The sequence below is a fragment of the Globicephala melas genome, chromosome 12, assembly GCF_963455315.2.
Source record: "Globicephala melas chromosome 12, mGloMel1.2, whole genome shotgun sequence".
Classification (NCBI taxonomy): domain Eukaryota; kingdom Metazoa; phylum Chordata; class Mammalia; order Artiodactyla; family Delphinidae; genus Globicephala; species Globicephala melas.
The window spans coordinates 43,640,417-43,656,373 of record NC_083325.1 but is presented as its reverse complement, the minus strand read 5'-3'; the positions used below and the strand labels follow the sequence as shown (position 1 = coordinate 43,656,373).

The 15,957-nt window shown below is 40.3% G+C and overlaps 1 protein-coding gene across 11 annotated transcripts in view; it reads right to left on the bottom strand.

The window, feature by feature from the left end:
- The window catches only part of CCDC88A (coiled-coil domain containing 88A), a 193,856-nt gene that overhangs the window by 117,941 nt on the left and 59,958 nt on the right, over positions 1-15,957 (bottom strand). For 4 of the 11 annotated variants that reach the window (XM_030877242.2, XM_030877237.3, XM_060309851.2 and 1 more), the window contains exons 1-2: positions 9,529-10,424; positions 9,329-9,429 (exon numbers count right to left, since the gene is read on the bottom strand). In XM_030877242.2, coding sequence (XP_030733102.1) covers positions 9,329-9,429; positions 9,529-9,591 — 164 coding nt within the window. In that variant the 5' untranslated portion in view covers positions 9,592-10,424. Of the gene's footprint in view, positions 1-9,328; positions 9,430-9,528; positions 10,429-15,957 lie in introns of those variants that run through there. The other 7 variants (XM_030877241.2, XM_030877234.3, XM_060309850.2 and 4 more) reach the window with 4 other exon arrangements.

Here is a 15,957-nt window from a genome sequence, read left to right as displayed (position 1 = left end):
ACTTCACTCTGTATGACAGACTCTAGGTCTATCCACCTCATTACAAATAGCTCAATTTCGTTTCTTTTTATGGCTGAGTAATGTTCCATTGTATATATGTGCCACATCTTCTTTATCCATTCATCCAATGATGGGCACTTAGGTTGTTTCCATCTCCGGGCTATTGTAAATAGAGCCGCAATGAACATTTTGGTACATGACTCTTTTTGAATTTTGGTTTTCTCAGGGTATATGCCCAGTAGTGGGATTGCTGGGTCATATGGTAGTTCTATTTGTAGTTTTTTAAGGAACCTCCATACTGTTCTCCATAGTGGCTGAACCAATTCACATTCCCACCAGCAGTGCAAGAGGGTTCCCTTTTCTCCACACCCTCTCCAGCATTTATTGTTTCTAGATTTTTTGATGATGGCCATTCTGACTGGTGTGAGATGATATCTCATTGTAGTTTTGATTTGCATTTCTCTAATGATTAATGATGTTGAGCATTCTTTCATGTGTTTGTTGGCAGTCTGTATATCTTCTTTGGAGAAATGTCTATTATTACCCCTTGAAGAAGAATTTAAATTACTGACATGAAAACACAAACATTAAAATTCCTGGGGACTTCCCTGGTGGGAGGGACTTCCCTGGTGGCGCAGTGGTTAAGAATCCGCCTGCCAATGCAAGGGACGTGGGTTCGATCCCTGGTCCGGGAAGATCCCACATGCTGTGGAGTAACTAAGCCTGTGTGCCACAACTACTGAGGCTGCGCTCTAGAGCCTGCCAGCCACAACTATTGAAGCCTGTGCACCTAGAGCCCGTGCTCTGTAACAAGAGGAGCCACTGCAAAAAGAAGCCCGTGCACCACAACAAAGAGTAGCCCCCGCTTGCCACAACTAGAGAAAGCCTGTGTGCAGCAACAAAGACCCAACACAGCCAAAAATAACAAATATTTTTAAAATAAAAATTCCTAAAGACTCCCAAGAACACCTGTGGATCCAATTAAAGAAACACTAGTTAAGATGGTTAATTTTATATGTTAACTTGGCTGGACCACAGTGCCCAGATATTTGGTCAAATGTTATTCTGGATGTTCTATGAAGGTGTTTTCTGGACAAGATTAACATTTAAATCAACAAATTTTAAGTAAACTGGATTACCCTCCATAATGTGGATGGGCCTTATCCAACCATTTGAAGGCCTTAATGGAACAAAGACTGACCTTCTGCTAGAAAATTGCCTTTGAACTCAGTGCATTTTTTCCGAGTTCACCCAGGCCCACTCCATTAGATTTTGGACTAAGCCTCCACAATCTCATGAGCCAATTCTTTAAAATAAATCTAACTCTCTCTGTCTCTCCCTCTCTACACACACACACACATCTTGTTGGTTCTGTTTCCCTGGAGAGGACCTGAATGAATATACATCTCCACAGGGAAAAACCTCAATCTTCCAACATGGTATCTTAAGGACAGCTTCCCGCTCTCCACCTCCTCAAATTCATTTCCCATGTGCAAAAAGCATACAATCTCTGCTTTGGCCATATAAAATATCCTACAGTTCCCCGATTCCTCCATTTTTATTCACATTTTCATGCTTCTTTTCATGCTATTTTCTTTACTTAAAATGTCCTTCCTCCTACTCCCACTATTTGTGACTCCTATTCACCCGATTGCTCCTACTCAACTTTCATGTCCCAATTCAAATGTTTTCTCCTCCAAGAAGCCTTTCCACCATGTAAATAATCACTTCTCTCTTTGTGCCAACACTGTACCAAGAACATAATTCCACTACATAGCACATATGTCACACTGCAATTTGTTTACAAGCTTGTCTCCCTTACTAGTGGGCAAAGACCATGTCTTACTCGGCATCACATCCCCAGCACCTAGCAGACAGTTTGTCATATAGACTTTGTTGTGTAGTAAGCACTCAGAAACTATTAAATGAATGAACTGATCTTTGAATGAGCCATCCCTTCATCCTTCTCACTAAGCACTGTATCTATAGGTCCTGGCAAAAGAGATCTCTGCCCTGAGCCCCACTGTGGCCTTCCTCAGGATATGCCCCTCACTACTGGGCAAGAAGTCCATGGAAACAAGAGGACATACCCATACACTCCCCCTTCTTGATGACACTCCATTTACTGGAACTATGGAATTTCTTGTTTAAATACCTCTAACCCAATTTCAGGACCTGTGCAGGCCTCTTTCCCAGATCTGTCCTTGGGATGGACTATGCTACAGATGTGTACATCCTTGGGCCAAAGAGCAGCTGTTTGGAGTAGGGAGTACAAGAGGCTGGACCTCAGGCATGCATGCAAGATGTCCACAGGCATGCACAGAGGACCTCTTTGTGGTGCCAGACAGAGCCAGGGATGGGGACAGGAGGTTGGGATCCACTTCTTCTGATACAGAACTGTGACTTTATGAATTCTAAATTCCACAAATTCTTTATTTGAATTTTAACTGTAAGGCTGTGGACAAAAATCTCAATATGTTGAACATCATCAAGAAAGTTACAGGAAACCAAACTGAAGGCTCTGTATATTCTAATACCATACAAAACCACGGACTATGACGTTGTTCTTACCACCTCACCTCAGCAAGACATAACATAGGTGGGGAAAAGATCCAATGAAGGTAATTAAAATAAAGGGACAGGGAAAACAAAAGAAAGAAGGAGAAATAGAAGACAAACTAAAATGGAAAACAAACTAAATTCTACAATACTAAAACTAGAGAGTATCCTCAGAATTTTGAAATTAATAAAATTATAAAACATCTTCATTCATTCCTTTGACATTTACTGAAAACTTATGACGTACCAAATCTATGCTAGGTACTGGTGATACATGCCAGACACTATTCTAAGTGCTGGTGATCCATAACATAAAACCTCTAGCCTCCAAATGTTAACGCTCTAGTAATAATACCACTTTAACAATTTAGTAAAGGTAGATAAGGGATCACAGGGGAGAGAGCAATTAACTCTGCCAAGGGACTTCACAGGGTATTAAAGGATGAGGAAGAATTTGCTAGGCAAAAAAAGGGGAAAGGGCAGTCTAAGGGAAAATAATTATTTTAATAGAAATAAAAGATATCAACAGCTAACATTTATTGAGCACTTGCTATATGCTAAGCATTGTGCACAAATCATTCTATTTGATTCTTATAATAACCCTGTGATTCTCTTTTTATCCTGTTTATAAATGAGAAAATTGAGAAGTGAGATGATACCAATAGAGATCATACAAAACCAAGCTGTGAAAGATCATGACTTGTTTGAGGAAACATAAATATCAATAGGTAGGTATGGTATAGCACAGGATAATAATAATGACAAAAACCAGCACTGGGGATACAGTGGTCAACAAAACAGAAAACCGATACTTTCCCTGCCTTAGTAGAGATTATGTCTACTCCAGGAAGGAAACATTATCTCCCATCTTAGAGAGGTAGGAACTGAGATTTAGAGATGACAAGTCAATTGTTTAAGGTCACACACCATATGTATATGTGTGTGTGTGTGTGTGTGTGTGTGTGTGTGAGAGAGAATGAAACCAACTCCATCTAATTCAAAGGCCAAATTCACTCCAGTTTACCACACAGCCTCTCTATTATTCATTTATTCAAGGTAAGTGTATCAAGAACCTACTGTGTGTCAAGCACTGTGTTTGGAACAGAGAGATAAAACATAAAGTCCTTGGCTTCAAGAAATTCACAGGTTAGTCAGTAGAGTCTAGCTAACCAAGAACTGCTATTACCAAGGTATATATAGGGTCCTATAGAAGCACAAGGAGGAGTACTATGCCTAGGATGAGCCAGGGAATGGCAACGAAGTTAAAGAAAGCAATAGTAAGAAGGTGAAAGACTGTTCTAAGGAAGGGAAGAGGGTCTAGAAAGGCACTGAGACATATGAGAACACAGCTTGTCTTTGGGAACTCTAAGTTTGCTCAATATTAGGCTATGCACTGAGGATTGGTACCATGCAAAGATGAAAATAGAGAATTAGGGAGAAGCCAGACCTCAAAGGAGTCTAGACACTCAAGTAATGAGTTTACTCTGAGGGCAGAAGAAAGCTACTGAGCCATCTTAAAGGTAGGAGTGACATGATAAAATCTGTGTTTTAAAAAATTTCATGTGATCACAGATGAGGAGACAACCTGAAGGGGGGCAAGCCAAAGGTAAGAAAATCAGTCAGGGGCTACTGCATTAATCTCAAAGTCAGGGACACATCTGAGAAATATTTGGGAGATAAATCACAAAACCTGGTAGTAAGACAGCAACTCTGATTACATCATGAGTGTGTTATTAAAGAAGCAAAACGGACTTTCCTGGCAGTCCAGTGATTAAGACTCTGGGTTTGCAATGCAGAGGGCGCAGATTCGATCCCTGGCTGGGGATCTAAGGTCCCACATAACGCGTGGCATGGCAAAAAAAAAAGCGAAACAAAACTAAACAAAAATTGTATGAGAGGGCTTCCCTGGTAGTGCAGTGGTTGAGAGTCCGCCTGCCGATGCAGGGGACACGGGTTCCTGCCCCGGTCTGGGAGGATCCCACATGCCGCGGAGCGGCTGGTCCCGTGAGCCATGGCCGCTGAGCCTGCGTGTCCGGAGCCTGTGCTCCGCAACGGAAGAGGCCACGACGGTGAGAGGTCCGCGTATCGCAAAAAAAAAAAAAAAAGAAAAAAAATTGTATGAGAGAGACCATACCAAAATTCAGAGTTAATGCCATACCTGGTAAGACAACTTATATATTTTATAAGTCACTTTGGGGTTATTATAGTCATAAAGTTAGCACAATCTATTTTTGAATCTTAAGTACTGATAGAATGAAGGAAGATTTCTCAGTCAACTTCCTCTATTAAATGGTTCCTTTGGGTACACTTTATGAAGTTGTTTCTCAGGAAACACTTAAGCAGAAGTTGGATGACCATGTGTCATATAAGAATGATTTTCATAGATGATTTCTAAAGTACCTTCAAATTCAAGATTCTAAAAGAAGAAATGCCATAACAAGTATATCACAATTACTACATTATTCAAGTAGAGATTTCTGTAGCTATCTAATGGGGTTGAATCATAGAAAGTAATTCCAAATATTGTTCTGATACTATTAACAATTTTTCCGTACTTAAAACTATAACATATCCATATTTTCAACTGCTTAGGTAATATGACTAGGATTATGAAATCAACTACAATGTCACAAATTCCTTAAAAATTCATAGCAAGTAATATTCTACATTGGTTGCAAAACTGCATGACATCTCAAACAGGAAAATGATTATTTCCACTTCACTGTCACCAAGCCCTATGTCTGATAGCTAGCACTGCGGAAAAAAGATTTCGTTTGGTTGAAGTAGGAAAATGCCCTGCAGCATGCAGAAGAGCTGGCCCATCTCTAAATAGCTTCCTCTTCCCATTAGTTAAAGAGAACTGATGCCATGTCACAAGCTCTTACAGAGATTCTTTGATTCAGGAGCTACTCAATGAAATCCAGGATTCATCTCTGAATACACTGAATCCCAAATAAGTGAACAGACTCTGAAATTATGAGGCAGAGTCATAAACTGGCACGAAGAAGTCAGCTCTTTACTTTCAAATTCTAGGTCAAAAATACCAAATCCAGAGTCACTGAACTAACCAATATTCTTACTCTTAAAAAACTCTTTAGACGAAAAAAAAATTCTACCATAAGGCTCCTAAACAAAATTCTAAATCTATATCTATATCTGAAAGCAGGAACACAAGGCTGGCAGGGCAAAAATGTAATTATAAGTATATAAACAGATTTCCACTTCTAGCCAACATGAAATAAAAGGAACCAAATTTACCCTCCTGCCTGAAACGACTGGGAAAAAAAAAAGACAAAACATATGAAGCGTTTTTCAAAACAGTGGTCATCAGGCAGCAAAGGACAGTAGATCCCTGATAAGGGGTAAACATACAAGATAAGTCCTACAATTGCCCCAGTTTATTGCCTTGAAAGAGTTTTCTAGGCCACAGAACAGGAATGGGGAACCTATGCAGAGCACACATAGTGGTCTCCCTGAGTTGAGGAGACAGAACGTAGTATGGAGACAGCAAGGTGACTGTCATATACAAAGCAGAGTACCTAAGAGAGAGCTGCTCAGAAAGATCCAGAGATCTACACAGGGTATCCCTCAAGTCTTCAGCTGAGTACTTATAAGTATATACGTGTGAGGAAACTACACACGGACAGTGAAAGAACCACCAAAAAGGATTAGAGGGACACCACCCAGAGCTCACACAGGTCCAGGAATAGTTCCTGTTTCCACCAGCCAGAGTACTCAGAAGGGTTCTGCCTCAGCAGTGCAACAAAGCAAAGTGGTACTGCCTAACACAACTTAAAAGCAAGATCTGAAAAGATCACTGTTTCCAAGTAACAACTACATTCCAGAACAAAGCTCAAGAATATTTTTAATGGGAAACAAAAATATCCTGCACCCAACAGCACAGTAAATTTTCAAATGTCTGGCATCTAATCAAAAATTACCAGGTATGAAAAAGCAAGAAAACACAATCCATAATGAGGAAAAATATCAATCAAAACCAATCAAGAAATGGCACAGACAGTATTAGTAAACATGAACTTTAAGCCAGTTATTATTGTATTCTACATGTTCAAGAAGCTACAGAAAAGACAGAGCATGAAATCTATACACAGGGAAGATATAAAAATGACTGAATTTTTAGAGATGAAACTACAGTACCTGAAATGAAAAATACACTGGATGGGATTAACAGCAGATTAAACATTACAGAAAAAAAGATTAATGAATTTAGCAAGATTATCCAAAGTGAAAGAGAAAAAAAGACTGAAAAAAAAAATTGAATGGTATATCAGTGAACATCGAGCAGCCTGATATACATATAATTGGACTTCCAAAAGGAGGAAAGGAGGCAAAGAAAGGATATATATTTAAAGAAATAATGGCCAAAATTTTTCCAAATTTGATAAAAACTACAAAACCACAGATCCAAGAAGCTCAATGAACTCCAAGCACAAGAAACATGAAGGAAAATACACATGCTGCATTTACAAACGGTTCTCGCTCACAAATTCTATAACCAAATGTAATCTAGAAATTACTCAGACTGAAGCTAACTTTTAGGTTAACTTACTGGGTACCATTTCAACTGACAATTTAATAGAGTATATTAAATCAAACATTAATTTGAGCAAAGTGCTTAATAGAAATCTTAATGATTTCAAAATTAGTAAAATGTAGCTTTTAAAACAATGTATTTTGTTGCCCTATTTGGTAAATAATTAGGTAATTTGTGTTGATCTTATTTTAGAAAGATAGTTTTTAAAAAGCTAAAACATACGTCTTCCTTTTTAAAATTTTCTTTTCTTTTAATTTATATAGGTCATTCAGAACAGAATTAGGACACTGAAAAAACTTTTAAAGAAACTGAGAGGTGGAATTGAAAACAGAAGCAGATTTGAGGTTTGGAATGGAGCTACTCCTCCCAAAAAAACAACCTGGCAACCACTATTTTGGGACACCATTACTTTCAAAATATAGACACATATATATTTTAAGTATAAAGCTGTACCCAAAGTGGAAACAAGCTGAAGTGTCTGTTTTTAGCACCTTGGCTAACAATTTAGGATTCAAAAAATCTAAGTGTTTTTTGGAAAAAGAATCATTCAAATAAAAACCATTAAAGGGGAAAACTAAAGTAATGTATTTTCCTATTTTTGTGAGCACACTGTTTTTTTAGGGTTCAGCATACAAACTCACAATCTTCTGTCCAAAAACAAACAAGAAAAGAGACATAGGGGGAACAAGTTCTGAGTATCTACTGTAATGGCTACCCTTCCTGTCATTTGTGTTCCCTAAAATAGAAGTCAGTTTAATTATTCTACCATTTTGCTTGGGAAATAGTGGGATATTTCAAAGATTAAAGATAGTTCCATGGGAGAGCAGCCCAAAATATATTTATTATTCCTGGAAATAATTAATGTCTACATTCCCTTTTCCTTCTTTAAGAAAAAAAATATACATACACATTCAGATAACATATATTTCTTTGGGTGCCTACACAAAACACTTCTGGAAAACATGTAGTAGTATAATACTTCCCTGTAGGATCAACACATACATGAAAAACAGCACAAAAATCTCTTTGAGCATATAAACTACGAGTCTCTTTGAGTACACAGACTGTTAAGTTTACCAGTGGAACAGTTATTTATGGATTTGACTTATACCTTCTTTTAAGTAGAAAAATCTAAAAAGAAAACTAATACCAAAAAAAATACTGAACTGATCATTTACATGTTAGGTTATTAGTCTATTAACAGTAGATTTATTCTCTGGTAACAATTATTTATTAATAATGTACTAAATTCCCAAACATATAAAACATAAGAATGTCTTAAAATTGAAAGTTCCAAACTACTCTTGTAATCAGTTTGTATTCAAGACAAATAAGGCTAAACACACATTATTTTAAGCACAACTGTAATATTCACTACACTGATGTGCTGAGAATGCACATATACTACAATAACTATGATAAAAATGGAGCTTTGATTTCACTGATCCAGCTACCAATGATTTCGATATTCAATTGCCACCTCAAAATCACTTTCCTACTTAATTTAAACCCAATATCATGAACATAAAAGACAAAGATTTGCCTACTAAATCATTAGCCAGTTGTCACCAAGATTTCAACCACCTGCATTTCAAAACTAGCTCTAAGAATACCTTAAAATGATTCCCCAAATATTAATCTACTAATTCACACAATAAATCACCTAATCAGACTTTAGTTATTATATGCATTTAAAGTACTTCCTACAGCAACAGTCCTCACCAATCAGAACTGTTGTTTGAAATTCTTTCCTCTGAAATCTGTTATTACTTCACCAGTTTCAAATTTTGAGCCATTTATTTTTAGACACAAAGGTTAATAAGAAACATTTCTGCACCAAATGCACATAACTTCACAGTAAAGCCTTTTTCTCCCTTAGGAAACTATTGTAATTTCCCTCTTCATTTTACAAAATTATCAGAGGATACAATGTGGTTTGGATTTCAGCATTGAAGAAAATAAGTGACAATACATGATTTGCAGAATGAAAAATTAAAGTTTCACAATTTTAACACGTATAATTACTGGCTTGTGATAAATGGGCTGATAAATGTAAGATTATCACTCCTTTCAAGGTCCAATTCTTAAACCACCTGAATTTTTCTCGCCAAAAAACTAAATTAGGATCTTAAAACATAAAGCCTCTAAGTTCACAGTATGCAAGTTTAAAAAAAAAAAAAAGTTGCCTAGAAAGAAAAAAAAAAGAACACTTACATTTGGAGCATGACTTGGTTCAAGAACACCCCATCCACCAAAGCCACATATTCATCCAGGTTGGTCCCATTTCCTGCAGCCAGAGGTCCAAACGTTTTAACCTAGAACAGAATGATGATCATCACGACACGAACGCCCACCTCCATCTCTGCAGCCACAAATAATGCAGCAAAATATACAATAAATAACACCCCACTTACCCAAGTGACCAAGGGGCTGGTCATGAACTGCTCCAGAAGGGGAGTAAAAATCTCGTTCTCCATTTTACAGAGAATGTACTTGAAAAAAGGAACTACCACAAAAATAACCCTAGGGAATTGGTCACTAAACGTTGAAGAAGTAAGTAGAAATCAATGAAAGTCCATTTTGGCACGGGAAGAAAATCCCATCGTGGAGGGGAGAAAAACTCTCCCTCCTCAAAAAACACCCCAGAGGGAAACGAGCCGAAATCCCGAGAAGTGGCTTCGACAGCAGCCACGAGCAGCAGCCTGCCCTGGAAATGTCTGTACCGGGCGAGGAGGGGCAGAGAAAAGGCATCTGGAGGAGGAGGAGGAAGGGAGAAGGGGTTGGAGCAGCAAGACAAAAAGCCCGTCAAGGTTGCCCAGCTCCTGGAGGAGCCAGACCAGCGAGGCTGCCCCCAATGAATTAATCCCCCCGTGGGCTAAATGAAATCCCACGTTAGATACCACGTTAAGGGTTGCGAGCGGCCGTCAGGCTTTACCTCCGCGTTCCGCTCCACACGTTCCACCCACCAAAGTGGGCATGGAGCCGCTCTGACCCGCGGAGCCTCCCCTGCCCGCAGCCCCTCACCAACGACAGGCAGGGCTCGCCCCTTCCCACCGACCACACACCATCCCTCCGTCGACCCCAAGCCTCGCCGCCTGCCCCCTTCCCCTCCCAGGGGGTGGGGGCTTGAATGTGTGTCCCTAACCCCCCAGTTTCCCGAGCCCCGCCAGCCTTTTCAGTGCGCCTCAGGGAAGCCCTGGCACAAAATCACCGCCGCGTTACAGCCTCCTTCTCCGCCCTCTCTGGAGGAGCCAGAGTAACGGCCTCAGAACCGCATTGCCGCATCACACCCCGCTCCCCGCCGCCCAACCAGCGCCTCCAGCCCGCCGTCAAAGGGGCGCGCTGCTCCCTCCGCGCCCATATCCTTCCGCCGACTCCCCGCCCCTCCCGCGCCGCAGCCTCTGGATTGTGGGAGAAGAAAACCGCTGCATGAGCGCGCTCCCCAGCGCGCGCGCCCCCGGGCCGGCCCCGCCGCCGCCCAGATCTTGGCGGTGGGCGAGGCGTGGACGCGCGCTCCCTGCGGCTGCTTCGGTGGCCCGCGACTCGCTCGCGCCCCGGACTATTGCCAGGGCCTGGGGGGCGGGGATTGGGAAAGGAGAGGAAGGGGTCTGTTGCTCCCTTGCTCATGCCTAATTATGGTTTACTTCCTCCCCGAGTGCCTTCTTTGATGTGTGAAGGAAAGGGAACGAAATCCCTCTCCTTTAAACATGAGGGATGCAGACAGCCTTTTTCGGACAGTTTGATTTGATCTGTTGAGCGTGCTTTCGCCAGCAAAACGGAGTAGGAAAACTCACTGCAGTAAATAGCAAAGGAGGGACTTGGGCCGCAAACTCGCTTGTTTGTTTGTTTTCCTTTTTGTCTTCCTCTCCTTTAAAAAATCCAGTCCATGAAAGCATGCATGTTCTGCAAAGTTGCAAGTGAATGTAGTAGGATTTTAAATAACCAAAGCCGTCTTTCAACTTGTTGGTGTTCCCTAACTGGAGCAAACGTGATTCAGACATTGTTGTTTGACTATTTGGTGATTGAAAAAAATCCAAACAAAATCAAGAGCTACTAAGAGGAAACATTTGGAAGTCATCCAAGTTGGGTGACAAATAAACAGATTACATATTTGTTATAAATCTCAATGCTGTGCACGACTAGAACCATCAAAGTAATTTTAACAGTTCCCCAGCAAAATCAAATGTTACTCCTCCTCATTTTGAAGGAAAATAAAAACCTTTTCCCTGGGACAGAATGACATGCAAAACAAATTTTTTTTGAGAAAATATAGTATTATAGTTTTACAATGTGTCCTTACATTTACATCTACTTTGAGTACTTATATTTTAAATTAGCAGTAGAACTGTTTTTGTCAGACTTACTCGGTGGCACAGTGGTTAAGAATCCACCCGCCAGTGCGGGGGACACAGGTTCGAGCTCTGGTCCGGGAAGATCCCACATGCCGCAGAGCAACTAAGCCCGTGTGCCATAACTACTGAGCCCGCGCTCTAGAGCCTGTGAGCCACAACTTCTGAGCCTGCTTGTCACAACTACTGAAGCCCACACGCCTAGAGCCCATGCTCCGCAACAAGAGAAGCCACGGCAATGAGAACCCCATGCACTGCAGTGAAGAGTAACCCCCGCTCGCCACATTTAGAGATAGTCCTCATGCAGCAACAAAGACCCAAAGCAGCCAAAAATAACAAAAAAAGTTTTTATCATAGCACTGAATTAAGAACAGCACAATTTCTTAATTAGGTTGTTAAGAGCCTGGGTTCTAGAATCTTCTGCGGGATTCAAATCCAGGCTCTGATACTTACCAGCTGTGTGAGCCTAGGCAAGTCTGTCAACCTCTCTGCACTTCACTTTCTTCATGTGTAAAGCAGAGTTAAATTAATAGAGTTAAATTAAATGGCAACCTATAGTAAGTGCTTTATAAATGTTATCGGTGTTGTTTTCATCATTATTCCCCTCAAATTAAGAATCTTGAGGAAAAAACTTGAAATGTAACCTCTCTTACTTTGGTTGCAGCAGAAGGACTCTTGCTTTGGAGAACAGAGAAATCATCTTAATTAAAATTAGGATGCATTCATGTGGCACTTTGCTAGGTGGTATACAGAGTAGAATCTTGTATTGCCCTGGCCAGTACACAAGCCTTGGGTCATCTTGGTTGCTAACAATTTTTTCCTTCTGCTCTTGATGACTCTTTCTTAATCACAATCCTTTATTTGGAAACATGGACAAAGAGTGAACAGGCACCAAGAAGGAAGCATTGCTTTCAGGAACAGCCCAATGCCTGACATGTCCACTTTTCTTTGTAATCCCTCAGAAGCTTCGCTAAACAACATGGAAGTGTTCATTGCCTATAACGTGATTTATCTTAAGACAGACCAACCTGCTTCATTCATAAATGAAAAACCCATAAAGTTTAACACCAACTATAAGTTAAGGGCATTTTGGACAGTAATGGCTGAGGGGTTAGCACAGGAGTTGTATAAAATACATTGTTTATCCTCTTTACATTTAGTAGCTAGACCTCACAGAAATCTGGATTCCCCTTTAGAACCAGATGGCCCCAGATGCTTCCTGGTCTATCTTTAGGTTTTACATGTGCACGCGCACACACACACACACACACATACTCAACAAAGAAACATGAGGAGTTAATTGTAAAAACAGGAAGCTTTAGACCAGACTGAGGTCTGGAGTAACTTATTTGAAAAACTACCAATTCACAATTCTCTAGTTTAATAGCAGCCTTAGAAATGCTTCATAATATCTCAAGAGTACAATCAGGAAACTTCTCTGTCTGGCAAAAGAAGATTGTACATTATGCACAATTTAATGGTCTTTGAATTGCAACATCCTGTAAGATTAAATCCAAAAGTTTCTTCCTATCCTCCTTTCACTTAGGAAGAGATTTCTCAAGATTTCTTCAAGGTACTTTTGTTTTGTGCTTTGTAATTATTTGTCCTGAATTCATCCCTTCTTAGAATGTTAAATTCCCCAGGAAGGGACTTTGGAAGAATCATACCCAACTGGTAAGGGTCTAAATTATTACCTCTACTCTCTTCTATTCAGAAATTAAATGGTTGAAATGGACCATGATCCCACTTAGGAATCACTAGAGAAAAATTCTCTCTGTGTATTATAATTGAGGCTTCCCCTGCAGGTTACACATACATAACACTACCCATATACCAAAAGCACCCATGTTTACCTCCATCTTGATTTACACTATAGGAAGTGGTAAACTCACCCTGAACCAGGCTCCTTGGTGACAAATATTTGCAAAGCTAATCACATCCATAAGCTAGTATAATAAAAATAACATAAATACAGCCGCAGAATGGCACTGTTGTTTATAATAGCCAAAAATAGAAACAACCTAAATGTTCATCAACTGATAATTTAATAAATTAAATGTGGTGTATCTATACAATGGAATATTATTTGGCAATAAAAAAATGAAGTGCTGACACATGCTACAACATGGATGAACCTTGAAAAACATGCTAAGTTAAAGAAGCCTATCACAAAGGACCACATATTGTATGATTCCATTTATATGAAATGTCCAGAAGAAACAAACCTATAGAGACAGAAAGTAAATTAGTTTTAGTCTAGGTCTGGGGAGGTTGGGAGGAAATGAGATCCATGGTTTAGGGGTGTGGGTTTCTTTTTCTTTTCCATTTTATTTCTTTTGGGTTTCTTTTTGAGAAAATGAAAATATTCTAAATTTGATTGTGGTGATGGATGCACAATTCTGTGAATGTACTAAAAATCATTGAACTGGGCATCGAAAATGGCTGAATTGTCAATTATTTTTCAAAAAAAGAATGGCATCTTTGCTTTATGAATATTTACAAAGAAATGCTGCACCATCAAGAAATCCAATCTCTCACAGACTTTTCTCTTTCTACAAATTTATTTATTTTACTTATTCACTCTTGGCTGCGTTGGGTCTTCATTGCTGCATGCAGGCTTTCTCTAGTTGCAGTGAGCGGGGGCCACTCTTCATTGCGGTGCACCTGTTTCTCATTGAGGTGCGCGTGCTTCTCAATGAGGTGGCTTCTCTTGTTGAGGAGCAGGGCTCTAGGCGTGCCGGCTTCAGTAGTTGTGGCACGTGGGCTCAGTAGTTGTGGCTCACGGGCTCTAGAGCGCAGGCTTAGTTGCTCCGCGGCATGTGGGATCTTCCCGAACCAGGGATTGAACCTGTGTCCCCTGCATTGGCAGGTGGACTCTTAACTGCTGCGCCACCGGGGAAGTCCCTCTTGTAGACTTTTCAAAAGGGTCTCTTCCGGGAACTGTTCTAGTTAACTAATGACCTAGAGGAAGCATTAGCTGGAGATTACCACTTGCCAGTGAATTTAAAGAACCAGAAAGACACTGAGGTCATAAAATACATGGCTTTAAAGACAGATTTTTCCCAAGTCCATACGATTTTTTTCTCAGGGAAAAGCACAGAGGAATACATAAATATCATGTAATCTTTTGTTTCTCAGACAGCATATGATGATATGTCTTCAATACCCAAAATGTTTTTCATTTGTTATTATTTTTATGGAAATCTTGCAGAAAGGTGTCATAATTGTCTAAGCTTTATTGAACAGAAATTGATGTTTTATTAAAGAAATATGTCATTACAACGGATATAAAAGATTGTCTTATGCTTTTAACATAATGATATATTCAGAGGCTCTTGAGAAGTGTAAGGGTGTTTGACCTATACTCACAGGTCCACTATGTTTTGAGTTTTTACTTTATTTTGAATAGTTTTCTTATCTTCTCTCCTGGCTCTGGTTTTTGTTGCTGAAAATACCTCTATCAAGAGTCCCCGGGCTTCCCTGGTGGCGCAGTGGTTGAGAGTCCGCCTACCGATGCAGGGGACACGGGTTCGTGCCCCGGTCCGGGAAGATCCCACATGCCGTGGAGCGGCTGGGCCCATGAGCCATGGCCGCTGAGCCTGCACGGCTGGAGCCTGTTGCTCTGCAACGGGAGAGGCCACAACAGTACCGCAAAAAAAAAAAAAAAAGAGTCCCCATTCAGGTATTCCCTGGTGGCGCAGTGGTTAAGAATCCGCCTGCCAATGCAGGAGACACAGGTTCGAGCCCTGGTCCGGGAAGATCCCACATGCTGCGGGGCAACTAAGCCCGTGCGCCACAACTACTGAAGCCTGCGCTCTAGAGCCCGCGAGCAACAACTACTGAGCCCGTGTGTCACAACTACTGAAACCCACGCACCTAGAGTCCGTGCTCCACAACAAGAGAAGCCACCGCAATGAGCACCACAACGATGAGTAGCCCCTGCTCACCGCAACTAGAGAAAGCCCATGTGCAGTAACGAAGACCCAACACAGCCAAAAATTAATACATAAATAAATAAATAGAGTTCCCATTCAACTCTGCTGTTTCTGATTTTCTATGTGCAGGAAATTCACAGATTGTTAAAACAGTCTGAAAGAATTAATGATTTTTGAGTGAGGACCTGATGGGCTCTCCTACGAGTAAAGTTCATGAATTTGTGATGTGCCTAAAAGTGTCTCTTGATGTAATGTTTTGGCTGTGGTATGACATAAAAATATCTTGTAAGTTAATGGTCACTTATCAGGTATTTCCAGGGTATGACTGTTGTATCATGTGTTCAGTTCCTTGTATTTGTATGGTTCTTATGCTGCTGATGGAAAGATACTAAACAAATGGAAGCTTGATAAATAGAGGAGAAATAAAAACATGTATAGAAAAGGACAAATATTATAAAATGGACTTTTAAAAGGTGGAAAAGAATCACTCTTCTATTCTGATTGTAAGCCTCTATGATCTACTCACATCCTAGAGACCTTCATTAGCAATACCTATTTA